Genomic DNA, 26,603 nt, shown 5'->3' on the forward strand with positions numbered 1-26,603 from the left:
GGCTGTCGGCGGGCAACACAGACTTTCAACTCCCTCCAAAGGTTTTCTATGGGGTTGAGATCTGGAGACTGGCTAGGCCACCTTGAAATGCTTCTTACGAAGCCACTCCTTTGTTGCCCTGGCAGTGTGCTTGGGATCATTGTCATGCTGAAAGACCCAGCCACGTTTCATCTTCAATGCCCTTGCTGATGGAAGGAGGTTTGCACTCAAAATCTCACAATACACGGCCCAATTCATTCTTTCATTTACACGGACCAGTCGTCCTAGTCCCTTTGCAGAGAAACAGTCCCAAAGCATGATGTTGCCACCCCCATGCTTCACAGTTGGTATGGTGTTCTTTGGATGCAACTCAGCATTCACTCTCCTCCAAACACAACGAGTTGTGTTTGTACCAAACAGTTCTACTTTGGTTTCATCTGACCATAAGACATTCTCCCAATACTCTTCTGGAACATCCAAATGCTCTCTAGCAAACTTCAGACGCACCCGGATATGTACTGGCTTAAGCGGGGGAACACGTCTGGCACTGCAAGATCTGAGTCCCTGGTGGCGTAGTGTGTTACTGATGGTAGCCTTTGTAACGTTGGTCCCAGCTTTCTGCAGGTCATTCACTAGGTCCCCCCGTGTGGTTCTGGGATTTTTGCTCACTGTTCTTGTGATTATTTTGACCCCACGGGCTGAGATCTTGCGTGGAGCCCCTGATTGATGGAGATTAGCAGTGGTCTTGTAGGTCTCCCATTTTCTGATTATTGCTCCCACAGTAGATTTCTTCACACCAAGCTGCTTGCCTATTGCAGATTCAGTCTTCCCAGCCTGGTGCAGGTCTACAATTTTGTTTCTGGTGTCCTTCGACAGCTCTTTGGTCTTCACCATAGTGGAGTTTGGAGTGTGACTGTTTGAGGTCGTGGGCAGGTGTCTTTTATACTGTTAACGAGTTCAAACAGGTGCCATTAATACAGGTAATGAGTGGAGGACAGAGAAGCCTCTTAAAGAAGAAGTTACAGGTCTGTGACAGCCAGAAATCTTGCTTGTTTGTAGGTGACCAAATACTTATTTTCCACCAATATTTGCAAATAAATTCTTTAAAAATCAGACAATGTCATAGTTGAGGTCTACCTATGATGTCAATTACAGGCCTCTATCATCTTTTTAAGTGGGAGAAATTGCACAATTGGTGACTGACTAAATACTTTTTTCCCCCCACTATAGCTTGTCTATTTGATGTAGAGAAGTAACGGCAATGGCATAGGACTCTCTGGAGCAGATAAACATAACCATGAACCTATTGGCACCATATCCAATGCCAAGCGTGGGCTATAGTGGCATAAATCCCCCCAGCATTGAGCTGTGGAGAAATGGAACTGTGCTCTTTGAAACGATGGTGAGGTGGGGTGGTATTATGCATGGTATTATGATTTTGGATCAACTCCCCAGCTCATCCCAAATATACTAAATGGCACAGCTTTATACCTCTTTAGCCCATGCCTGGCTTTAGACAAGCTGCCAATAGAATTATGTTTAACTGCTCCAGAGAGTCCTATTCTAATGGCAGTGCTTCTCTACAGGGACTAGACAAGCTATGCATGTTCAATTGTGCATTTGTGTCAGCAATGGATGTGACTTAAAGTAACTGAATGCATTCATTAGAAAGGGTGTCCACAAACATTTGGACATATAATGTAGTACTGTAAAAGAGATCTGTGACTTTTTGACTGTTGACCTTTTTGGTGCCGGAGTGTGCTTTAGGGCACCACTGGAACTAACACAGTCTTTGAAGCATTGGTTACCTTCAAGAGTTTCCAAGCTAGTGGTGCATCTGTTTGGATAAGTGTGGTGAGTAAGTAAGGAAATATTGACAGCACCAGACATTTTGTGTTCCACCTAAATGCCTGGTTACAGGAAAATTTTACTGTGAACCTAAATATCTAGAATGTGAGCTGGGGTGTGTCAGATTCATTCAAACGGCTCAGCTGAGTTTGCTGAATTCCAAACAAGACATATCTGACATATTAATCAGGGGGTTCCTGTTAAAAGCTTCATTAATCAGACATGGTCAATGATGTGGTTGGGTTCTCTTTAACCAGTCATGCACTGTGGAGCATCAGTGGGGATTAACTAGTTAAATGTATTCAGTAACAAGCACTCGAGACTTTGTTCTTTCCTAGTTATTTACAAAATTACAGTCCTTATACATCTACTCAGGTGTGTTTGTGAGGAAAGTGATCATCAAATCATTTTATTAAAAACATCTAGAACTGTGTAGAGAACTTTTGTAGATGGGTCTATATGGAACCTTCAAAAAAGTGGTTTCGCATAACACTGAAAAAGGTTCCACTATGGCTACGACTCCAAGAACCTTTTTCTGCACTACAGTTGTGGTCAGAAGTTTACATACACTGATCATGGACATGAATGTCACAGTATTAGGCTTTCAGATGCCGTTCCAAAAGCGTAATGTTCTCCCACCTTATCCATTCCACAACCATCTTAGATATTCCAGGATCATTGCCCTGCAGGAACACCCACTGTGTCCAAGTTTCAGCTGTCTAGCTTATGGTCTGAGGTTAAGATGAAGAATTCAGAGGTAGTCTTCCTTCCTGATTTTTCCCTCCGCTTTGTACAATGTACCAGTGCCACTAGCAGCAAAACAACTCTATAGCATGTTGCTACCAACACCACGCTTAACAGCTGGTGCAGTTTTAGTGGAGTTGAGTGCCTCAACTTCACACCTCCAAACATACCTCTGGTAATTGTGGCCAAACAACTCAATCTTTGTCTCATCTGACCTCAAAACATTCCTCCAGAAGGCCATGTCCAAGTGGTCAGCTGCAAACATTGATCAAGCTTGAAGATGTCAGTTTAGGACAGGGTCTTCTTTCTTGGACTGCAGCCTCTTAGTCAATTTCAGTTTATGATAAGCCTGTGCCTTGGTGGTTCTTCGGTTGTTCTAGACCAAAATACTCCTAGCTGACAGCTTTGGCAATGTGGCGACACCTCCCAATTACTTGTACTCAAATATAATTGTTTGAACCGATGACCTTAGAATCTGCCGTTGTTTAGTAATGACTTCAAGAGGCATTCCTTACTACAATCATCCTTCTCAGCCCTGCAATGGGCTCTCTGGATGTTCCCATTGTACTGTGTTGATGAATCCATTTGTCATACAAATCCTTTCCAAGCTACTAGTTGTAGTCAATCATGATCACTAACAGGACGTTTAGAGGCCTTGGTTACAAGACATTTTAGAACTTTTTGACCACATAGGTAAAGTTTAGCCTGTGTTGATTTGAGAAATGTCCCAAAAAGTGAAACTTGTGCAACAAATTCAAAGTTTTTCTTCTGTTAAAGTAATATGTTTATGAAATTCCTACATTGCCATGACAATCATGCCCATGGTGAGTGTAGGTAAAATTCCAACCACACCTGTATAACAATTTATTCTTTGCTTTGAAGACAACATAAAAATCTCTTCTCATAACCTGAGCTTCAGAAAATCAAGGCATAATCAACACAAAAAGTAAGAGAGGAACAAAGTCTTTACAAACTTGGAAACACATAAAAAGTATGGAACAGTGGAACCCTTTTTGGCGTTATGTAGAACCCTGGTTGGAAAGGAAAAAAAAAAAAAAAAAAAAAAAAAAAAAAAAAATATATATATATATATATATATATATATATATATATATATATAATGGTTTCCATCAGAAGAACAATGTAAGCATTCAAAGGGTTTATTGGGTTGCCTTTACTGAAGAACATTAGAATAAGCCTCGTTTTAAGGGAGTAGGTTAGGTTTGACCTTTGATGCTGACTCAGTTTCGGCTTGTTTTCCAGAGAGCAACACCACATGATTCAGGACGTTTACAGTCAGGCGACACAGAATGGAATCAGACGAACTAAATACCGCCAATCTCCTATAAAGGGTGAAAATGGCGTTCATGCAATTTACATTTCATTAAAATGCCTCTGCAGAATGACTCTCAGGCATTTACTGCTTCCCTCCACTCGCAATCAGATGCAGGCCCTCTATTATGCATGTGATCTCCGCATTCTGCAGTAGTCCAACGCTGACCATCTGTAGTGACACGAGTCACTACTTGGATGGATAGAGAAGGGAGGGTGACACAAGGTGACCTCAGAATGACACCAACCCAGATGTCCCCCCCAACACATTTGTGTCAAACGGAGCAAACACGAGTGGCAAAAGATTGACGCTAAAGGCTCGTAAAAGCAGGTTCAGGGCTGTGCTTGGGCTTGTGCTGCATGTAAAAAACGCAAGCACACACATCTCACTGCAAATTAAGTGCGAGGAAAAACGGATAGAGTTTGGGGAAAAGGTTGAGGGGGCAAAACGTGAGCATATGGAAGCAATTATGCGCCGCATGCAGGATCGGTTAGCTTAAGGGTTAGCGGGGGTTCCTGCCGGGTGCCTGTAACACTGCAGAGGCGGCAGCCAAGTCTGTTTCCCTACTCAAAACCGCCACACCCCACCCTCCTCACTCTTCATCTCACTTCAAAAAAAAAAAATGCCTACATGGCTCCACAGCCGCGATCTCCCTGAAGAGCTTTGCCAGGGAAGAAGGAGACGAGGGGCGGGGGGACCAGAAAAAAGAGTGTCTCTTGATTCCAACTATGACCTACTTGCCTAAACCAAGATGCTTGCTCATGGACGAATCCTACATGGAATCGTAATGTGGAGCATGGATAGCTCATTGCTGGGAGGGGTCAGGAGGTTATTGATATTGTTAGACAAAGGGGACTGTGCAAAGGCATAAATAGCTGGAAGGGAGCACTCTGGTCTCGCAGTCTCTCTCAGACAGCCCAGGCATAGGTGACCTCCACTCCAGTCAAGCTCATCTGTCTCTGCAAACCCTGTAAGTAATATTTATGCAATCAAGTATGGACACTGTTTACTTTTTTCAATCATAAAGTAAAACTAAGGAATTTATTCTGACTGTTGCAACAGGGTGGTGTAAGGACATTGGTGACCTACTGTAAATTATAGGGTTCTACTGTATCTACAGATGTTAGCAGATCATCTGCTAAAACTCAGGTTGGGATTAGGTTAGATGATTTTAGATTAATGTAACAGATATTTAGTTAAATATGAGTTCAATAAAGTCCGTCTGTAGTAGTGGAACCTCTTTTTGGTGCTAAATAGGACCATAAGCTTGTTTAAAATACTGTATGTCAGTGCATAACTAGGTGTCCTTCAACTGTCTATGTTATGTAGATGGGGCACAAATTTCTGTAAATCAGCTAGAAAAGTTCACTCTTATAAAGAAGGGTTCTTTATTTTCTTTAATAAATCAGTTGTTCTAGATAGAACCATGATAATTCAGAGAATATTGTAGCTTTTTTCTTTTTTAACAAATATGATATGTTGTAATATGTTGCACAAAAAGTTTCCACTACTCTTGTGAGTTAAAGAAGACATTTTAGTACTGGGTCCTTTAAGGATGTTTTAGTAAGGTCAGTAGTTCTATATAAAACCATGACAAATCAAAGAACCTTATGGATCTCGATTGTTTTTTACCTGGTTAATTAGTTTTTCATGTTAATAATAACCTTTTTTGTAGAAGGTTCTTTAAAGAACTTATTTTAAATAAACAGACTTTTATGTTGCGTAAAATGGTCAACTACTGTTACAAGTCAAAGACAAATTTTTAGTACTATACACCCTAAAAACTGTACAGGTTCTATACAGGTTTATTAGTAAAAACAATGGTTCTATGTAAAACCATGTGAACACATAGAACAAATGAGATGTTTAATTAGTTATTTGCCTGGTTAAATAGTTAATCTGTGGATGCTTAATTGATTCTTCCCCTATTTAAATTGTTCATAAAAGATTCAAAAAGCTTCCACTACTGTCAAAGAACGCTTTTTAGTACTATACACCCTTAAAAACAAAAAGCGTTTATTAGTAAAGGCAGTGGTTCTAAATAAACCATGATAACTCAGAACATGGGTGGATGCTTAAATAATTCCTTGCCTGGTAAAACAGTTCTTCATATTCAAGAAAAAAACTCTTGTTGATGGTTCCCTTTTGAACCATTTAAAATTGGTTCTATATATCACCGAAAAAGGTTCCATTATTGTCAAAAACATTATATCCAGTACTATATATAACCCTTTTTACTTAAAATGTTTTTCAAAATGTTTACACAAGAGAGAACCTGTACATAAGCACCAGTGCATTTCTCTGGTGGCTTTGTGCATAATAGTCACAATCATTTACTACAAAACCATGGTTTTATGGTTCTGAGAATTGGTTAAACAGACCCACATTCCTTCCTCATTAGTAAACGTGTCACATGGCCACTTAAAGTCCAAAGACCTGGTCACAACTTCTTCACATGTTTGGACTAGACGCTCGTTCTTTCTTGACACACAGAACCAGATCTGCAAGTCTGCAAGTCTCAGACCAGTGTGCCATCCAGTATCCAATAATGCCTGCTATCCCTGTGTCCCTGTCTTCTCAGAGAGCTAACATGGAGAAGGTGAAATCGGCATCTCAAAGCCATGTTCTGCAGTGGTTCACTCTGACGCTGAGCCTGCTGGGTGGAATCGGCGCCATGCCTGTGAGCGTGGACTCTGTTTGCTCCGCACCGTCCACAGCTAAATACAGCCTGACGTTTACGGGCAAGTGGAGCCAGACTGCTTTCCCCAAGCAGTTCCCCGTTTACAGGCCCCCTGCTCAGTGGTCTCCGCTAGTGGGTGAGTGGAATGGCTTTGACAGCAAGGACTAGGCTTGTGAACCAGGGTGCTGCCACTATGATCCGAGGATTGCTGGTTTGAATCCTGGGTCATACTGTTTGCCATCAGCAGCCAGAGTCAGAGAGAGCACAACTGACCATGCTTTCTCTGGGTGGGTCTATGGTACGCTAGGAGCCACACGTGTCAGATGGTGATTGGGCCTTCCAAATTGAGTAGAAAATGGGGTAAAATTATAAATAAGTAAAAAATAGATTTAAATAAAGGTGAGTGAGTGATGCCATAGAGGTACCACTTCTGGTTCCATTTTGGAAGCATGTTTATAAGAGCCTAAGAACCTAAATTCTACCTCTACATTACACCTGTATCAAAACACAGTTCTTTATGAAACCAAACATGGTTAATCTATGGCATCCCTCATCGAAATGCATTCTGCTTAGTTATGAAAAAGTTGTAATACTCATACCATAAATGCAAAAAAGTTGCCTGAACGGATCAACACTCAGAGTTGCAAATGATCAGGTTGAATGCTGAATATTTACTGTTAAACACAACGTGTTACTATGGCAACAATGATGAAATCTGCTACTCATTCTCTAGGGGTAACTCACAGCTCAGACTATCACATCTGGCAACAGAACGAATACGCCAGTAACGGGGTGAGAGAGTTCTCAGAGAAAGGAGAGGCTTGGACTCTGATTAAGGAGGTGGAGGCTGCTGGGGAGCGCATCCAAAGTGTCTACGGCCTCTTCTCCACACCAGCTGTGCTCGGAGGGACAGGCCAGACGACCACAGAGTTTGAGGTCTATGCAAGGCACTCTTTTGTAAGTGTAGCACTCTGTGCAATGTGATGATGACATATAGAATGAGACATTTTTGCCTTGTGGTTCAGACTTGCTTCAGTAGATAACCTGTATTTAAATTCAGCAACCTTGTAGTTTATGGCAAATCTTGTCCTTCTAGAGTCAAAAACGTTCCTCAATGGTTCTTGGCTTAAACATGGTTCTTGGCTTTTATATATATATTAAGTTATTAAGAAGGTTCTCTTTACACTCACACACAGCCTCTTTAGGACATTGGTGTTGCAAGTTGAGTTGAGCAAATATTTGGACTATCTGGCAGATGTCTAAAGATTTGATAATCACTGCTTTAGGGCACTGAAAGGGGTTCTTTTGTGGTGGTGCTTCCCAATCCTGGTACTGAAATACAACAATTCCTATTGAACACACCTGTTTAACAATGAACACGTCCTTCCTAAGTTAAGAAGATTGCATTACAGCCAGGAAAACAGAAATGTGCAAGACAGGGAGCATTATGTTCTATGCATCGCTCTAAAGCTCTCTTTTTGGCACCTGAGTGATGCAAGCAAGTTGTTTGCAGTAAGCTAAACTTTATTACCTTTCAAAATCAAACCAAATCTCTATACCAAGGGTCAGCAATGTCCACAGAGGGCCGGAGTGGCTGCTGGTTTTCTTGCCAGAAGGAATGAATAAGATAAGACTAGTGACCCCTGCTATATGCAAAGTCCTAAGCACTACTTTACAAGCATTAAAAAAATAGTTTATAAACCCTTTAGAGCATATAAAATACAAGTAAACAGCACCCATTCATTACAATAATCAACCTTTCCCAGGAAAAAGGGCCCTGGGTCCAAGTGCCAACACACATGAGCCACAGGCAATTTCAGGTTACATATAGACTGCAAACTCAACAGAACGCTAACACTGTGCTCATTTTACAGTTGTCCTTTATAATGCGGCTTGTGCCAAGCCCTGACTGGTTTGTTGGGGTAGACAGTCTAAATCTGTGCGAAGGAGACCACTGGAAAGAAAACATAAGCCTTGACCTGTTTCCCTACGACGCTGGCACTGACAGTGGCTTCACTTTTTCTTCACCCAACTTTGAGACAATTCCCCAAGATAAAGTCACACAGGTAATCAAGACAAGCCGACCTGACTGACCTCCAACATTTGGGCTAAAGGTTTAGTTGGTGGTCTTTAGTATTTATTCAAAATGTATTCTTTTCTTGTGTTCTTCTTTCTCAGATCACATCATCATTTCCAAGCCACCCAGCTAACTCTTTCTACTATCCTCGATTGAAACATCTTCCCCCGATTGCCAAGGTCACACTCACCAAGATCAAGAACAATCAGATCTTTAGTCTGCCCATTGAGCCCACGCAGTCCAACCAGATCCCCACTGGCAATGAAATTGACGAGTCTCTTATAAGTAAGTTCTATAGTATTATTATATAACCATGTCTGATTGTGTGATTCTGTGCAGTGCATACAGTCTAATCAGGAATTGATTAGAACTGACAGAAAACAACAGTTTTAATACTAAACTACATTGATAGCACCTCTGCTATCTCAGACTGACTCATATATAGTCTAAAAGCCTCTGAAAATCCTTCGAGAAAATTTATGGCAATCAAATCTAATGTAGGCTTGTAGCAAATTGTGCCAGAAAAACTGTTCATCCGTCCCCATGGTGACCAAAACAACAAACCCCAAACATGGATTATGTAGGCCAGCCCTTTAGGAGGCTTTCTGCCACTCAGCTGTCAGGATGTGTTTGTCATGGAAACAAAATGCAATGTCAACTCCAGCCATCCTTTTATTTCCATGTTCCATCCATCCCTCTGCTTTCCTACTTCAATCTGTGATAGAGATTAACATTTTACAAGGTCGTGACTTGTAGAAGAGCCCGCAGAAAGAGAGGATTTCCAGTCGAGCTCAATGAGAAGGATATCTAGGATTATTTTTTTTTTCCAGCAACATGTGGGAGACATTTAGAGGACCTCTTTTTTAGCAATTGCAAAGTAAACACGCTCTACAAATGTGGATAAACGTCTGTAGATTAAAGGGTGAACTCCAGCCAAAATAAAAAATGGAATTTCTACAATAGTTGTAATTATGCATATTCGCCTCCTACAGTCATGATTCAGAGTCTCCAGAGCGGATTTTTCCTTTTTAATACCATATTACATAACATATCTAATAATATAATAATTGCTTATTATTATTATTATTTTTATTAATAATTGCTCTCACTTATTATGGCATATGTAAGTAAATGTCATCGGCTCCATTTCGTTCCACTGTCTGTTGCTTAATTACTTGACTCACAATGCAATTTGGTCCACATTCAGCTGAATGGTAGTTCTCGTAAAGCTCAACACTGCGTCGGTTGATAGATAAAGTCCCATTGCTGTGGAAATCAGTTTAAGCGCAGTAGCCAGGACAAGCTGAAAAATCACATATTTTATCATTTTTGAGCTGAACGCTACAAAATATTCATGAGGTTTTTGTCAGATTTCATCAATACGTCTGAAACGGTCATTTGACCCTTAGTTTCAAACCTTTTTGGGTTTGTTTTATTACGATTATAATGCCCTCAAAATCATGCTTGAATTTCGCGTCTGATTCAGACACTCTGAAAATAATGTCTGACCTACTTATTAGTTCCATAAAACTATAATTGTACTGCAAAGGTGTACTGGTTTCTGCTTATTGGCTCAGATAGCTAAAATGTTTAGTTATGAGTCACAATTTCTTGATATCACACATTTCCACACTCCTCCCACACATGTTTTTAACACTTTCTTCACTGTGTTCACTGTGTCTGTCCTCAGACACCCCTCTCGACTGTGAGGTGTCTGCCTGGTCATCTTGGGGTCTGTGCAAGGGTCAGTGCGGTGAGAAAGGAGTGAGACATCGGACCCGGTACATTCACATACAGCCTGCCAACAACGGCGCTGCCTGCCCTCCGCTGGAGGAGGATAAGGCCTGTATCCCTGACAACTGTGTGTGAGGACCTGCTAAATGAGGCCTAATTGATCCATCTTCACGTTTTTCTCTCAACGTTGGCGTCTCAACGTAACCAGCACAATGTGGTTTGGACTACAGACTGAGAAACGGGCTTGTAACCAGAATCCCAATTTTCAAACTGTTTACAGTAACCTCCAGACCGCTATTTCCAAACGAACCGAAGCATTCCATACAGTATAAAGTTCCATACAGTCACAGCTTTGGTCCTTTGAGTCGGGAAAGCCAATAAGTTCATAATGCACGCTGGCAGGCACACTAGGCATCATAAGCCAAAGGTAAGCGACACACTTAAGCCAAAATGAAGATGCCCAGACAGCCCAGTAGTGCCCAGTAGTTTTTGCTCCATGCAGCATTACCTTCCCTCCAGTACTGTAAGAAAAGCAGCATTAGCTAAGCTATAAACTGATGCCCTCATGTGGAATGACTGACCAGACACAATCCAGTATGAAATCAGATACATAACACAGATAAAGGGTAGAATCGTAATGTGCTGTGTATAATGTGTCTATCACAAGCTGTATGTGTTGTTAATGTTTGTACATTCATTGCAATACATTGTACATATAAGCTGTAAATATGAACAAATAAACTGTTTCCTGTCAACGTGGGTGATCTACACTACATTGTACTCTAGACATGTTTGGTGACTGAGGTCGGAACAGGATATCTGAGATGCTAACAGGCACAGCAGAGTTTGCAGAGCAGCTTCACAAAATTCTAGAAATAAGACCAAAAGAAATTAAACAATTAAATATGTAACCCAAAGAGAGCAAGGAAAACTCCCTCAAAGCTGACAGGACCCATCCTCCTCTGGCCAAAATCACTCATTAATTATATTACTAGTAAATGCCATAAAGTCACCTTAACACCATGTACGTCCTTTAGTACCTGTGCACGGGCATGAGCTGACTGTCTTTGAATACAGTGCATAATGTTAGACTTAATGGGCTGATGTTTGTGGTCTCCCATGGATTTTTGTTCACCCTTCATACAGCACACCGAGCATGAAATGACAGCACTGTGGCCTTTACCATGAGCTGTGAAGGTGCTCAGACCAATAACACACTAAATCAAATACAGCGTAAAATCACAACGTGTAGGCTCATTGAGAGTTTATGATATGAGTGCTGCTCCGTGTATCTTAAAATTTTGTGGCCAAACTCCAACTTGGACTGGCAATGATTTTTCTGTGAATATATATATATATATATACATCAAATAGCAATAGTAATTTAATGCAGTTGCTTAGGATTCCTAAGCCACGGTGGACCCTGCCACACATTTATTTATTTATTTTATATATTTAAGTAATATTGGCAGTTTTAAAGATATGATGAATAAAATAAGACTGCTGCCTCTTATTAAAACCTGACATTTTTATTAATTATGGTACCATAATAAAGCAACTACATAGTAAACCCATAGCCTGGCAACTGTTTAAATAGCAACTGCTTAAAATTATGCACACTTTGAAATTAATAATGATAACATAGTTAAACTATCTTGCAACACCATTTACAACCACCTGAATTCTGTAGCAACCACCTTACAGCCACCAAGTGACTTCCTAGCAAACCCACAGCAACCACCTGGCAACCCCATACCAACCATTTGAAATGATGCACATCAACTAAAACACACTACATTATGGTACCACAAAATAAACCATCTACCAACAGCATTGCAACCACCTGTAATCCTGTAGCAACCACCTAACAACCACCACGCAACTACCCAGCAAACTCTCAGCAATCACCTGGCAATCCCATAGCAACTGCTTAATATGATCACATCATCTAAAACAGTTTGCAATTAATTATGGCACCATACTTAAATCATCAAACAACATCCCTGCCACCATCTAACAACCCCATAGCAAGCACCTGGAATTCTGTAGCAACCACCTAGCAACCATTGGCAACCATTAGTAACAGTTTATAGTAACCTGTGTTTTTGGGGGTTTTTAGGAAATGCATTTTTCTAGTTCTGTATATGAATAATTGTCATGTTTCTTCTAGCAGATATCACACCTGTTAAATTTCTGTTTCAGTGATTGCAGTGATTAAAGACCCCATTTGCTACAGGTGAGCCTCAAAAGGTTCGAAAATGGCCCTGGGTATAAAACCCATAAGCTTCATTGCTCAGCTTATTATCCTCGTTGCTCCAGTGCAAAACTAAAGAAGCACACTTCATGAACCTTAAGTTTTGTCATTAAACATACAGTATCATACCTGACATTCATCACTGAAACGACGGCTGAACTGCCCCAACAGCAAGTTACAACGCAGGGGCTGCTAAGAGGCAGAACAATTAATAGGTTAACTATTTAGGTTTCTTTGTCAACATGGCTGAGCACTTGCGGCCGTCTTATCACATGCTTTTCTTCTAAACTTTGTTTGAGCACAGAGCAGCACACCAAAACGTCCAGGTGGACATTTCACACACTGGACTGCACTTACAACTCCTGTAGATAGCCATCTGGTACTTTTCATAACATTACTCAAATTCGACAAAATCGAAAGTTACTACAATGAATTCAAGCTGGGGTTGCCTCCTGGTTGCATGCTTTGTTAGTTTGGCGTCGGCAATGTACTTTGATTTGTTGGAACAGAGGGAAAAGTGTATTATTGAGGAGATTCCAGAGGACATCCTTGTCACAGGTGAGGCAAAGGCTGGATTTTCCATGTGTGGATGTTGATGTTGTGTATTTTTGTATGTTTTGTTGTGGATTTGCTGGGATGTTGTAGGAGATGCTTAATTAACCCCTAATGCAGAAAGGCTTATTACACAGTAAGGTGTATTACTCAGTAACTACAGGGACGTCTGTACAAACTGGTGGGGCTAAGTTTGTATAGAAGTCTGGCGGTGCCATATGTGTCTAATACCATTTCTACTTATCACCAATGAAACAGTAACATTGCGATTGTTCACATTCTCTGAGGAACAACTCTTCCATAGTGACAAAGTTTCTACCCTCAGCTACTGACTACTTTCTTCTCTCCAGGGTATTTCTTTGTGGAGCACTGGGATCAAAGAAAGCAGGACAACTCTCCACACCTCGGTTTAACTGTCACTGTAAAAGACCCTAACAATGAGGTTGGAGAAATAGAAGCCCATTCCCTCACTGTGTATGTTTTATATTGGTTTATGCAATCTAACCACATGCTATCTAACTCAGAAGAAGAGCTTTCCTTTGTTTATTATATGCAGGTACTGCTCATGAAACGCTTTGGCAGATATGGGAAATTCACCTTCACATCTCATGCTTCCGGTCAACATTTCCTGTGCGTGAAATCAAACTCCACCAGATTCTCTGTGTTCGCTGGCGAACGGCTGGTGAGTGAAGCACTAGGTTGGGCAAAGTTGGTGTGTGTTAAAGTCAGTTAAGTGAGTGCTTCCCACTGTGACCCAGAGTGTATTTCAATGCAAGAGTGTAGACTGGGGTGCACTGGGACAGTCTGTTCATGCTAACTTGTACCTTGGTGTAGGTCACCAAGTAGAACATCATTCTTGAGTTTGTGTAAAAGATTCAGAAGACAAAATCAGGATGTAGAAAATGGAAACTTAAAATAGCGGGAAATTTGGCACATTTCCATTTAGTTTTTCATACGAGCAACCTCAAACATCTCTACTACACATCAACACACTTCCTAACGATTTACCTGAAAGTGGTGTGAGTAAAACATGAAGTTACTGTAGCACTGGAACAGACTAAGGGGCTAGTTGTACTATTTGCTATAAAAGAGAGTCAGATAACAGGTCACAGGGTATACACATACAATATTTGTCTTATAGTGGTGTACATGTACTATATTGGCATGCTTTTCCAAAATAATAAAAAATATATTTTTGTTTATATATATATATATATATATATATATATATATATATATATATATATATACATTTTATTATGTATATAAAGATAACACAGCTTTTTGTTGTTTACTTAGGGTCTTATAATAGCAGAAGCGTGTAGTACTGAGTAAAAGCTATGCATTACTCTAACTAGCCTTCAATATTAAAATAATATTGGTGTGATTTCTGTGCTGTATAAAAATGTCCGTAATGGTATAAATCCCAGAGTTAATACCAATAAATATCTGCAAGATCATTGATGGCATGCACATTTTATCTTTAGTTTATTAGGTAAACTAAAGTTAGTTATACCAACTTGGTTATACCAACCATCAGAAAGTATGTAAGGACTGAGTGAACTCAAGCAAAGATATCAGAAGCAGAACTTGCCCATAATTCATTGTGACCTGACGCATTTCCGAACCTGAATAAAAATGGTGGTCAAAACTGTTCATCACTTTACTTTGCTAGCTTGTAAGTTAGCGAGTTAAATGCTAAGCACAGCAAAGCTAACATCAATAAAAAAACAAAAAAACAACAACAACAGTGGATCGCTGATTCGAAACCCGGTCATGCTGCTAGCCATCAGCAGCCAGGGCCCCGAGAAGAGCACAGTTGGCCTTGCTCTATCTAGGGTGGGTAGATCACTTCATTGCGGTGCTGGCCGCCACTGGCGTCTGCAGGCTGATGCATCGGAGCCGGGTATACGGCGCTTCCCTCCAGCCGTGTCGGTTGCCAGGTGATGTTGCATCAGCAGCAGTTCTAAAAAGAGATGTTGGCTGGCTGCACACGTGACGGAGGGGGCATGTGTTGGTCTTCACCCTCACTAATGTCATTCCAAATCCTAGACTTATCCCTTTGTGTTGTGAGCAAACACTTGTGTAACATAGGTGTGACATACAGTGCGTCTGATGGATGACGAAGTTGGTGAGGGGATTTTTAACACAACATTGAAATGGGACCCAGCGTTACATTCAGAAGCTACGTGATTAGGCCATGTCTCTCTGCACAGTGAAATGCATTAACAGTACTTTGTCTTTAATCCTAATGAGCAGAAAGTGCATCTAGACATCCAGATGGGAGAGCATACCATTGATCCCAGCGCTGAAAAGGCAAAAGAAACAATTAAGACGATGGAGTACAGGATGCAGCACCTCATCGACCAGATCCAGTACATTAGCAAGCAGCAAGACTTCCAACGGGTGAGGATGCATCTGGAGCCAGAAAATGTTCATAATAATAAACTGCTCGGCCTCACAGAAACAAGGATTAGTGTAATTCGGACCATGTTTCCAAATCTGCACTGCCTTACTGAGTAATTAGATGCAGTTTTGAACTGTTTACTGTGCTGGTATTTGCAGGAACGAGAGGAAACGTTTCGTGAGATGAGCGAAAACACAAACGGAAGTGTTTTGTGGTGGGCAGTCATCCAGACTTCCATACTGCTCACCGTTGGCTTCTGGCAAATACGAAACCTGAAAAACTTTCTGATTGAGAAGAAGTTGGTTTAACTGCTTCAGCCTGCCTGATGTCAACACTGTTAGTCAGCTTAATTACACTAATTACTATTGTGTACACTCATATATTCACTTAAATTAATGACATAATAAAGTCCTGTTACTGTAAAAACACATGACCAGAGCGATTTACTTCAAGAACACACTGTAGAAAGATAATGTCTGTATCAGAGCACTATGTGATGATATGAGGAATGCGTGTTATCATTTGCTATAAGTGCCATATGACATATTTGGTTTTTTTTTTACTACCAGTCCTCAAAAAACAGCCTCCAGCACTCCAGTCTTGGACCTTCCTTCTCAAGACCCCCTGCTTTAATAATCTATCATTGATAATTAGATTGTCCTACCACGTGTCGGCCAGAGGAGGATGGGTTCCCCTTTTGAGTCTCGGGTCCTCTCAAGGTTTCTTCCTCTTGATCTGTGGGAATTTTTTCTTGCCACTGTTGCCACTGGCTTGCTCGAACCCATATCTCTGTAAAGATGCTTTTGGACAACATTTGTTGTGAAAAGCGCCATATAAATAAATGTAATTAAATATCATGCTCAAACAAGCTGTGAATATGACTACGATAACCCTCACTAATTCTTATTGCTTGACTTCGTCTGACATGACGACCCAATACCCTGCTAATCCTGCTACCCAGCTGGTAGATGGATTGCTTTGCTTGAAGCTGATGGTTTACCTGGTCTTCCAGCAGTGAGCAAGCTGGTCTACCAACATGACATGACATGAAGTTTAAACAAACTGGTCAACCATCACGGCCAGCCTGTCCAAACTGTTCTACTGGCTAAACTAACTCTAACCAGGTGACCACCATGCTGTACACTTTCACTATCTTAGACCAGCAAGACTTTAATGAGCATCACAGCTAATGTGAAACCAAACCAACTACCAAAATAAATACCTGGTCTTTGCTGCATTTTCAAGTTGGGATAGGCACCATATATATATTATTTCCATCATAATAATCATAAAATAGTTCTGTTATATGTATGTTGATGTTTTTGTTTTTATTCTGTTGTAATATTTTGTAGTCTTTCATGTCAGTAGCACCTTGAGAAATATATCTATTTAGAAAATTGGTAATGTGTTCAATAGCTATTTAACCTGCCGTATATTGTTTCAATCAGACCCACGTTCATTAAAAACATTATAGAAAATATACACATATAAAATATGACCTTTTTCAATATTTTGATACTGTAAAATATCAAATCCATATGTGCATCTGTGATGCACATATGGATTTGATATTTTACAGTATCAAAATATTGAAAAAGGTCATATTTTATATGTGTATATATATTTGTTTAATTATTTTTTAATGTATATAAAGAGAATATGGGTTTTTTTGTTGTTTGTTAGAGGCTTATAGTAGCAGAAGTGTGTAATACTAGTGAGTAGGGTAGCTGTAACCTGCATTAGCCTAACTAGCCCTCACTGCACACACACTGTAGACTCCCATCCCTCTAAAAACTAATGAAATATTATCACCAGCATTTCCAAAACACCTTAATTAATTCAGATATCTGGGACAGTGTTGATGAAATGGCTCAAAAGCAAGATCGCATGGCCGGAAAGTAGCTAGCTATAGCTGATCCTCTACTGCAACCAGCTAACGCTAAGCTAACAAGCTAAGCTAACATCCTAAACGGTACGCACAGCAACGTGACATTTGACAGCAGGTTAGCTAGCTAGCTAACAAAAATAGGCAGAACAGATGGATAATGGTTGTTTTTTAAACGTTATCTGTGATAAAACTGTCGTTTAGACTCTAGTAAAACATCACTGTTATAAAAATCGACCACTTTTCAAGTCTTAAGCGCCGAGCTAGCTATAGCTAACATAGCTAGCTAGCTAGCTGTCCAACATGGGTTTAGGCTAGTTAGCCTAGCTAGCTAGTTAACTCGTGGCTTTATTACTGTTGAGGTAGCGAGCCAATTTCTTATATACTGTCTAATAATTTTATTCATATAACCAGCTAGCTATATTGTACGTTGAAATGATCGTCACGTTGCGCTTCATAGACTTAGCTAGCGTTTTGCCTATAGCTAGCTACTAGCTATATATACGAGCTAGACATCGATAGCTAGCTAGCAACATACGAAGGGGACTTCGACACTCCTTCGGCAGGTTTGCTAGCTAATTTGTAATGAATTCGTCATTTTGCATGAATGATGTGCTGTAAAACTCCTTAAACCTCGCAGATTATGTCCCACTGGATTTGCTGCAACTCGTGCTTTAAGTCTCCAGGACCTGACCGACAACTGGCCGTGACAAACTGTGGCCATGTCGTTTGCAACGTGTGCTTTCAAAAAGGTAGCTAGCTAGCTAACGTTAAATTAACGCACCACGACGTTTTATCAGACAGTACTCCCATTTCCAGCCATCAGCTGTCATGCATGTATTGTGGCAGGTAGCATTAGGATGCATTTGCACGCCTGAGAAATTCAGCAAGGAAGCAAGCAAGGAAGCAAGCCAGAAGCCCAGCTTGCTCTGACCCACCCACTGCTTTGCTAATCTGTGCAGAACACACATTAATACATGGCAATGAAACCTCTTAGAAATGCACACCCACATTGTTCTCAGATGAAACCCCATCTCTGGATGATATATTCTAATTATTATTGAACTATTATTGAACTGAGTTGGACTGCAGCATGACAGTGTATTTGCATCTGCAGTCTTGTAAAATCTGCCCCCCTCCTCAAGGAATATGATCTCAGACTGGAGGAGATCATCAAGTGTTGGGGTATTCAGCCATCTAGTGGTTGGTTTACTGTTGTACTGCAATCTTTGTTTTGTGGTTGTGGTTGTGGATTGGTCTCAGTTTGGTCATTGCTTTTAGGCAAAGAAGGCGAGTGTCTGATCTGCCAAGCAAAATGTCAGCTGTCCCCACTCTCAGACAAGGTAAGACATTTCTGGCCTGCAAATTTAGATGCACAGAATATTAAAGGTGCATGTATTTGTCACTGTACAGAGAAATGTGTCCTCCGCATTTAACCCATCTGTGGTAGTGAACACACACACACACACACACACACACTAGTGAACTAGGGGCAGTGAGTACACACACACACCCAGAGCGGTGGGCAGCCAACTCCAGCGCCCAGGGAGCAGAGAGGGCAGCTGGCAGCTTGCCGAGCCCGTTATCGAACCCACAACCTTGTTATCGATAACCCTGTGCTATAACCGCTGAGCCACCACTGCTCAGCTCATACTGCTCATATTGAAAGTTCAGTACTTCTGTAGTACTGCAGTTTCACAGACCCAGGTTATGGTTAAGTCTAGTTCTAATAGCGGTTTGCCAGTGACACTGCAGCGAAGCCCAAGACTAAACGTAATCAGTACCCAAATGTTTAGACAATGATGAGTGTTTTTTAAGCATTTCCACAGGTTAATTTGTTGTTGAACGTTGTGGTGTTGCTTATCTAGTTGTATAAACATTTGGTATTATGGAAACCCTAATGCCAATAGATACAACCTGTATAATTATTATTTTTATATCCATTTTATTTCAGAGCAGCTCAGAGGTCAAGGCACTCTTCTCAGACATCAACACAATTGCTACCAGATACCTCTCAGAAATAAACAAGGTGACAGTAACAGTAGGCATGCCCTACTTTAAACTACTCCTTACTTTTAGCTACCCTTCTCTTTTCACTGGATTCTAATAAACACTGTTCCACCTATTTAGGTTTTGCAGTTCCAGGCAAGACACCAGAAAAGGTTACTAACTCACTATCGGCAAAAGGCGAGTCTTTATTTCCAGGACTCAAATCCCTGAAATGTGTTGGATATAATTTGCTTTTATAGACCGAATATAAAAACAGATGTCTGAATGTTTCTTTTGCTTTTACAGAATGAAAACATGAAGGAGACTGTAACTAAAATGCAACATGAAATGCACCAAATGTCAAAGTAAGACTTGGAACATGTCCACGTACATGAGCTCAATTCTAACTTTCCTAGTTTTTCTAGCTGTCCAGTTCATTTGGTAACTGCTTATGTATTTTTCACAGAAAAATTACAGAACAGAATGCCTACATATCAAAGTTAGAAGTAACTCTTCAGCATCAAAGGTATGTCTACCTTCAGTTGTCAGTGTAAGGATAGATAGAACATGTATTTATATTACAAATGCTTGAATGGCAGTGTAGATATCTGTAGCTAGATCTGGATTACAATACATTGCCTTACATTAAAAATGTACGTCTAGATAAGAGAGAGTGAGATTCCATGTAAATCAGTGCTAACATATGACCAAATCACATTACGAATAATGTTGTCATTTTAAATAGGTCTGAAATTACTAGTTAAATGATCATATTTGATATCTGTAATTAAAAATTCTACTCAAAACATTGCATTACAGGGATCTTGAGCTTATTTTTTTGAATTTGAGTTTTTAACTGCAATGGGGACATTTTAGGTGAAAAAGATGCAGAAAAAAACTTGTGTAAACAGATACCCCCTTACAGATCTGTATTTTTAAAACTGTACTTTATACATCTCAGCAGTTCCAGGTTGGGATCCCAGTCTAACAGGGAGGTGCATGCATCAACTCATTTCAAACCAGGTAAAGTGAAGCATAGTGTTTAGCCAGTTTGTTACACTTATTAGAGAAATGACTTGGATATGGAGTTAGAAATTCAATTTAACCATGTTACCCACTGTGCCTGCCGTAGCAGAACATGCTGACCTGTCTAGGTTGGAGAGACTGAACAAGAAGAAAAAGAAATATTGAGCATTCATTTAGATTTTAACAGAAAATAATATAATTAGCCAGGCGTGGACTAGAAGGGTATCAAGCCCCACTCCAGCTTTGAGCCTTGGAGCAGAGGAACTGTGTTCTGTGAAATGATGGTGCCCAATAATTTCAGTGCTATCAAATCCACACAATAATGTTTCAGAATCTAATACAAAGCCTTCCCTGGACAGTAGAGACACTTAGTCCAACTCTCTTTTTTTAAACCCTTGATTTAAGAAGAAGCAATGAATGAGCAGGTGTCCCAATAATTTTGTCCATATTGTGTAGGGGGCACATTGACAGCAACTCTTGTCTGTCACAAGAGGGAGCTGCTGAGTCATTTGTATTATACCATAGTGTCCATCATTCGACAAAGGCTTTAATTAGACAACCCCTTTAGGTTTTATTTAAGTGCGTTTTCCCTGCTCTTCTACAACAGCGTCCACGCTGTCCTCAGTGGCAAAAATTCCCTACTCCTCCCCAATGTCTTGGAACCAGTATCAATCCACCACAAGCCTGTGAGTAACATGAATCTTCTACCTTGTCCTCATTAATATACACATGAACTATTATAACAGCTGCCATGCTTTAAATTACATATCATGAATAAAAAGGTATTTTGTATTACTAATTTAAAGCACATTTATTACTGACTTCCATGTAAATGTTGCATGTGCTGTAATGTGTTCTCTGAATAGTCAGCAGAACACCACCCCCCACCCCAGCCCCTGGCCCCAATCTGCTCGGGCTGAATGACCGTAAATGGTTGACATATGGGGACTGTGGCACAGTGTTTGCTTTAGCATTAACATGGGCGAGGGGGGTTGTCTCTGCTGCTTTACTCTGCCTCACTGCAGATGCAGACCCCTTCTGCTTCAGAGCTGCTATCACAACAACTCTGCGCTGCAAGGCAGAGAGGTGATCCTGTCCATGTAAACCCCAGCATATCCTGCCTCCATTCATCATAGTCCACGATTAGTCTATAGTTGTTTAGTTAAGCTTAGCTTTTATGGAGTAGGCGCCCACCACAGAGCGAAAGTGGAGTATGGGTGACAGCATAATGGTCTGGATGGGCTGACATGTGATGATGATAAAGATTACCTTGGGTGCACGCCTAGGATTTGATTAGGAATTCCTAAACCCACACTTGATGAATTAACTTGATGTAAAAATGAATTAGCTAGTGTTAATAACACAAGGGGGCGCTGCTGAATTAGTTTGATATTGATTGTGAATAGCAACCATAAAAGCAAAAGGTGAGTGTTTGTAAAATGTAAACAAACACAATTGTCTAAATGAATCACTGTCAATCATTAGTGCCAGTGTTTGATATGCAGCTTTTTTTTCACTACTTTGACGTTAATGGCATTCAGCAGACACTCTTAACCACAGATCTTAGTTGTCCACTCAGAAACAGTGAATAGGCTGGAGTCCAAATATATCTGAAATACTTTTATTTATTTATTTTTATTTTTTTTTACAATTCACCAGGATTGAAAACATGGATGTTGACAGCAGGGGGTTTACCCATAAAGTAAGTTTACTCTATTTTTAATGTAATTAAAAATTAAATAAAAATTAAATAATTAAATATAACTATATGAATCATGGCAGAATGAGTCATATTATTTTTCCACTTCCCCAGAGTAGTTGTGTTTTGTCTGTGGGCTGACCTTTTAGTTAGTTATTATTAGTGGGATTTGTGTGATTGTGTAACTACACTTAAGTCCGCCAATAATAGCCAGTGTGTGAAAATTCCTTCTGTCCTCTATAGCCTGAAATTTCTGGAAGTGTTTCAAGACTTTGTCTCATCAGCCCTCCAAAAGATGGCCGGATAGGTGAGTCTTTTTTGCTTGTTTTCTTGCTTTCTGTCAGTCTCTGCGTCTGCCTGGGTATGCCTGTTGTGTAGGAGGGGGCTGTGGGACACAACTTTAGCATACGGTAAAAAGAGCCCCACACACATGTTTATGCAGTTTAACTGGTTAAACATAGCACAAGCCTTTTATCATGCTTTTGGTCACCTTCTCATATCATCATACGTTATCTAACTATTAACTAAGCCCCCAAAGTTAAATGTGACACCTTTCTGTTCCCCTATTTAAATAAGGCAGGTCCTTTTTTACCCATATATGTATGTCAAGTATTTAATTTTTATGGCATTTTGTAGATGTTCTTATCCAGAGCAACTTACACTACTGCTTAGTTGTCCACTCAGAATAGCCCTAGCTAGCTAGTAAGTACAAAGATGCCTCCAGCTTAAAATAATGCTAAATACAAAAATCAGTATGGATATCTAGAAGCAAAATTTCACGGTACAGTACACAGTGGATAGGTACAAATACACTACAAGCTTAAAGTTCACAATGAATGAACCAATAGAAATGCTCCAAAATTATTTGGAATAAAATATATTTACTTTGATGCCCATTCAAAGTTTAGAAGGGTTTTCCTTCTCCTGTAAAGTTGCCATTTTGGATTTACAAGGTTTTTGCATGTTTTCTGACTATTTTTAGGAACAGTTCCACAAAGGGCAACAAGCCAGAGCACTATTGGTAGCCACTCAGTGCGAAGTGCAACTGTGAGGTATTTTCTCCTCACAACACTGTTATATAATATGAGCATTTCAGTATTTCAGTAGTATGTGTACATAAAGTAACCTCAGAGCTTTCTCCTGTGCCCTTGTTTTGCAGTAGACAACTCTCCAGTAGCTTGAAGGACTCCATGCTGTCCGCATCCAGTAACACACTTTACCGCAGAGAGTCTGCATGGGAACTGCCTGTGTTCAAAGTGGCCCCAGCTTACAAGTACCCCTCCACGTCCACTTTGGGACCCCCACTATGACATCTCATAACAACCATCTTAAAATATCACCAGAGACTATAGAACAAGCACGCTATTTTTGAATGGCTTTAGCATGAAGCTACCCTGGAAACACAGAGCAAGGTCTGGTGTTCGAATTAGCTCGCGTGTGTGTATGCACCATCTGCAAGAATGCAAAGAATATGCATATTTATGCTCATTCAGAACAACTGTTAGTATATGTAATTTACCCTCTGCTGAGATTAACTAGCGCTTTGGGGTATGAAATAATAGCCCTTCTGTGTTGTGCTTGTTTCCATAAATGTCTCCATATTTGCGGTAATCAATCACAGACCTAGCTGTGAATGTTCATTTTTATGCGCTGTACCGTGATTCAATGTGTGTCATCTGCACCTGTGAATTTGCGTCGGCAGTTTGCGATTCATTCCCCAAAGTCATAAATACCATATCGCTGAAACCACTGGAACCTGGTTACATATTGACAACATGGTGTATGACTTATAATTAAAGCAATTTTGATACACTGCTTTGATTCAGACGAACTTCTATGCTGTTTAACGTTACATTTCTGAAAGTGAATTGCGAAGTCAAAGCAGCTTGGACATCTAATTACGATCGCTGAATAGAAAAAACAGGCAAATTGTAATTTATTATAGAAGTCTTCTTTCACCAAGTCAAGCAAAAAGGCCCCTAGGCAGCTTGAAATTGGGATGGAGATATGGAAGAATGTAAGAAAGGAACTCCAAGCCAAAATGAGTCAACCCCAGCAACCCAATCCACCCTGTCCCTGTAAGGCATGCTCAGCCTAAATGAATCAAACCGCTGTGTGGAGAGACACGCTAAACGTAATTGTACCATTGCTCTAAATGGCTTGTGCAACATGGCAGATATGACATATTAGAGTAACCTCCTCAGTCTGTCGTTCCTTTTTTTGTTTTGTTTGTTTGATCTTTCTCTATACCCCTTGAGGCATGAGTCGAGAAGTCTCTCCTTACCGGGCGCTGTTCTGGCTGTCACAACTGTTCTTAAAATTTACACAGTGGGATGGCAGGCGCTCAAGTGCTGTACTGTATGCCGCCAGTATTTTTTTACGGGGATTGTTTTCGAGACAATACAAAGTACCTTAAGGTACCTGGAGGCATTTGACATTTCATGGTGCTGGAACTTATTTAGGCCTGGTAGTTATCCATTGGTAATAAGTGCGCTGGGATTGCTTCAGGAAATAGCTTTTTAGGCCAACTCAGTACTGTGCTTTAGTATTCCAGAGTGCAAGTAAAGCTAGAAGGCTCAACCTTGCATTCGTTTTCATTTGATGACCAGAACAAGGAGTGTGCCTGTGTTTGTTTTTGTACATTTTCAGGGCAAAAATGTCTTGCCTCTGTAGGGAAACGATACAACCTGGGCTCACTAGTTTAGTAGGTACCTTCTGCACTATATGTCCAACGGTTTGTGGACCCCCTTTTCTAGTGAGTGAATTTAGCTACTTTATGGTGCACCTCCTACTGACAGTGTTTAGTAGCACACACACAGGACACGCTGGAGCCTAAGGTCATCATGCCTAATATCAAGTATGGGCTTGGTCCCTCCAGCATTGGGCTGTGGAGCAGTGGAACTGCATTCTCTGTGTGATCTGAGGGATGGAGCTCCATTCAGTACCTTTTGATGACCTCTTTGAACGGCATATATGATTTAGAACTAATTAGAACTAATATTAATTACTGACATTAGTACCTGATCTCACTAATGCTCTTATGGTTGACTGCAATCAGATCTTCTCAGCAGTGATCCACAATCTATCGGAAAGCCTTCCCTAAAGGTGATAAGATGGTTACTGCAACCAAAGGTGGTGGCAGACTAGTTTTTAGTAGCCGTGCCCACAAACTTTTGACCATATATATGGGCTTATGTATAGGAACAAGTGGGTAACACATGTTCATAAAGCAACGCGACACAACGTAAGCTTTTCATGACTGACCTTCAACTGCCAGACCTATATAGATATTTGTTAACAATATATGTGAACCTGCTAGGCCATAAATATGACAGTGTTATCTTATTATTTCTGATATCTGTAATAATTGGTATATAACTGTAATGAAAAAGCAGTAATGCCTGAATGTTACTGATAGCATGTGACCGCTGTCATGACGTGTTTATGGCATGGTTATGTTAGTGTTTTTTTGCAAACCTCAGGTGAATTGCTATCAATCATCAATTATTAGTTAAAATGAGCTCTTTTTTGTTTTGCTCACCAAAGTAATGTCATAAATGAAATGTCTAGAGTAGTTTTTAAAGAAATGAGAAATTCATCTGCAGCAGCTGAGGATCATGTCTATTAACGGTGCCTAGAGGACATTAGATGGCTATCTGCTACAGCAAACATAAGGATCGGAAGTTGATTAGATTCTTAAAAGCCGATACACAATATTAAAAATGCCTGGATTGGCCCTTGTTCCCAAGTCACTGGATCTGGATGGGCCATCCCTGAAAATCTATTGGAGGAGGTTGGAGAAGTATAAGGGATATGGGATGAAGCAGTTGTAATTTAGCATTTGGAGATGATCCTGAAGATGAACTATTTTGTTGTAATATTTTCACATCAACCCACATTACAAATGCTCTCCCTCAACAGTTAACAGCGTTTTTCTGTCTTACCTCTGTGTACGTAAGGTTTGCTCCGGTAATGGCACATCTGGTTGCTGTTTTCCCCTGACGTGGTGGTATACTTCGGTGTGGGGCAGCGTGTGTATGTGTGTGAGTAAGTGGGAGAGGGAGAGAGTGTATGTACAATAATCACTTCCCACAATTACTACAACAGGGGGAAAAAAAAGAACTCTTTGCAGGCAGTTAAATTTCCAGGCTGCTCACCTCTATGGAATGCAAAGGAAACTCACAAAATCTTGCTGGAACCTGGTGAATAGAAGAAGGAGGCTAAAACTGACAACTGAAACCTAGCGTGCCGATTAGGTTCTGCCTCTGCGACTCTCCAAAGCTTATGAAATATGTGCAAAAATGCTACTTTTTCATTCACAGGCTGCAAATTCAGCGTGTGTACATCAGTCACTTCGCCTGAGTTTGGACATTTGCACTTGGATGCCTCTAGAGGG

The 26,603-nt window shown here is 40.4% G+C and overlaps 3 protein-coding genes across 3 annotated transcripts; all 3 read left to right on the forward strand.

Annotated features, from left to right (window-relative positions):
• The first annotated feature begins 4,790 nt into the window (after positions 1–4,790).
• On the forward strand, positions 4,791–11,150 carry spon2b (spondin 2b, extracellular matrix protein). Its single transcript, XM_072663395.1, has 6 exons — positions 4,791–4,874; positions 6,486–6,720; positions 7,318–7,541; positions 8,459–8,650; positions 8,763–8,946; positions 10,352–11,150. Exons 2-6 carry the CDS (start codon positions 6,495–6,497, stop codon positions 10,528–10,530), a joined length of 1,005 nt encoding a protein of 334 aa, XP_072519496.1. The 5' UTR covers positions 4,791–4,874; positions 6,486–6,494; the 3' UTR covers positions 10,531–11,150.
• A 1,927-nt stretch (positions 11,151–13,077) lies between these two features.
• On the forward strand, positions 13,078–15,976 carry LOC140541313 (transmembrane emp24 domain-containing protein 11). Its single transcript, XM_072663895.1, has 5 exons — positions 13,078–13,207; positions 13,552–13,643; positions 13,758–13,883; positions 15,461–15,607; positions 15,767–15,976. The coding sequence occupies exons 1-5, from the start codon at positions 13,078–13,080 to the stop codon at positions 15,914–15,916; spliced, it is 645 nt and encodes a 214-aa protein (XP_072519996.1). The 3' UTR covers positions 15,917–15,976.
• Positions 15,977–18,136: 2,160 nt separating this feature from the next.
• On the forward strand, positions 18,137–23,950 carry rnf212 (ring finger protein 212). Its single transcript, XM_072663180.1, has 12 exons — positions 18,137–18,245; positions 18,775–18,836; positions 19,448–19,522; positions 19,624–19,680; positions 19,789–19,847; positions 19,949–20,008; positions 20,444–20,505; positions 21,116–21,194; positions 22,168–22,210; positions 22,451–22,514; positions 23,190–23,259; positions 23,367–23,950. The coding sequence occupies exons 1-12, from the start codon at positions 18,137–18,139 to the stop codon at positions 23,515–23,517; spliced, it is 891 nt and encodes a 296-aa protein (XP_072519281.1). The 3' UTR covers positions 23,518–23,950.
• Positions 23,951–26,603: the final 2,653 nt, after the last annotated feature.

Source organism: Salminus brasiliensis, chromosome 19, assembly GCF_030463535.1.
Source record: "Salminus brasiliensis chromosome 19, fSalBra1.hap2, whole genome shotgun sequence".
Lineage (NCBI taxonomy): Eukaryota > Metazoa > Chordata > Actinopteri > Characiformes > Bryconidae > Salminus > Salminus brasiliensis.

Coding starts and splice junctions, on each gene's coding strand:
- spon2b (XM_072663395.1), top strand. CDS start 6,495: ATGGAGAAGGTGAAATCGGCATCTCAAAGCCATGTTCTGCAGTGGTTC. Junction 7,542..8,458: donor TCTATGCAAGGCACTCTTTT/GTAAGTGTAGCA, acceptor CTCATTTTACAG/TTGTCCTTTATAATGCGGCT. Junction 8,651..8,762: donor CCCAAGATAAAGTCACACAG/GTAATCAAGACA, acceptor CTTCTTTCTCAG/ATCACATCATCATTTCCAAG.
- LOC140541313 (XM_072663895.1), top strand. CDS start 13,078: ATGAATTCAAGCTGGGGTTGCCTCCTGGTTGCATGCTTTGTTAGTTTG. Junction 13,208..13,551: donor AGAGGACATCCTTGTCACAG/GTGAGGCAAAGG, acceptor TCTTCTCTCCAG/GGTATTTCTTTGTGGAGCAC. Junction 13,884..15,460: donor TGTTCGCTGGCGAACGGCTG/GTGAGTGAAGCA, acceptor CCTAATGAGCAG/AAAGTGCATCTAGACATCCA.
- rnf212 (XM_072663180.1), top strand. CDS start 18,137: ATGTCCCACTGGATTTGCTGCAACTCGTGCTTTAAGTCTCCAGGACCT. Junction 18,837..19,447: donor TGTCCCCACTCTCAGACAAG/GTAAGACATTTC, acceptor ATTTTATTTCAG/AGCAGCTCAGAGGTCAAGGC. Junction 22,211..22,450: donor GCAGGGGGTTTACCCATAAA/GTAAGTTTACTC, acceptor TGTCCTCTATAG/CCTGAAATTTCTGGAAGTGT.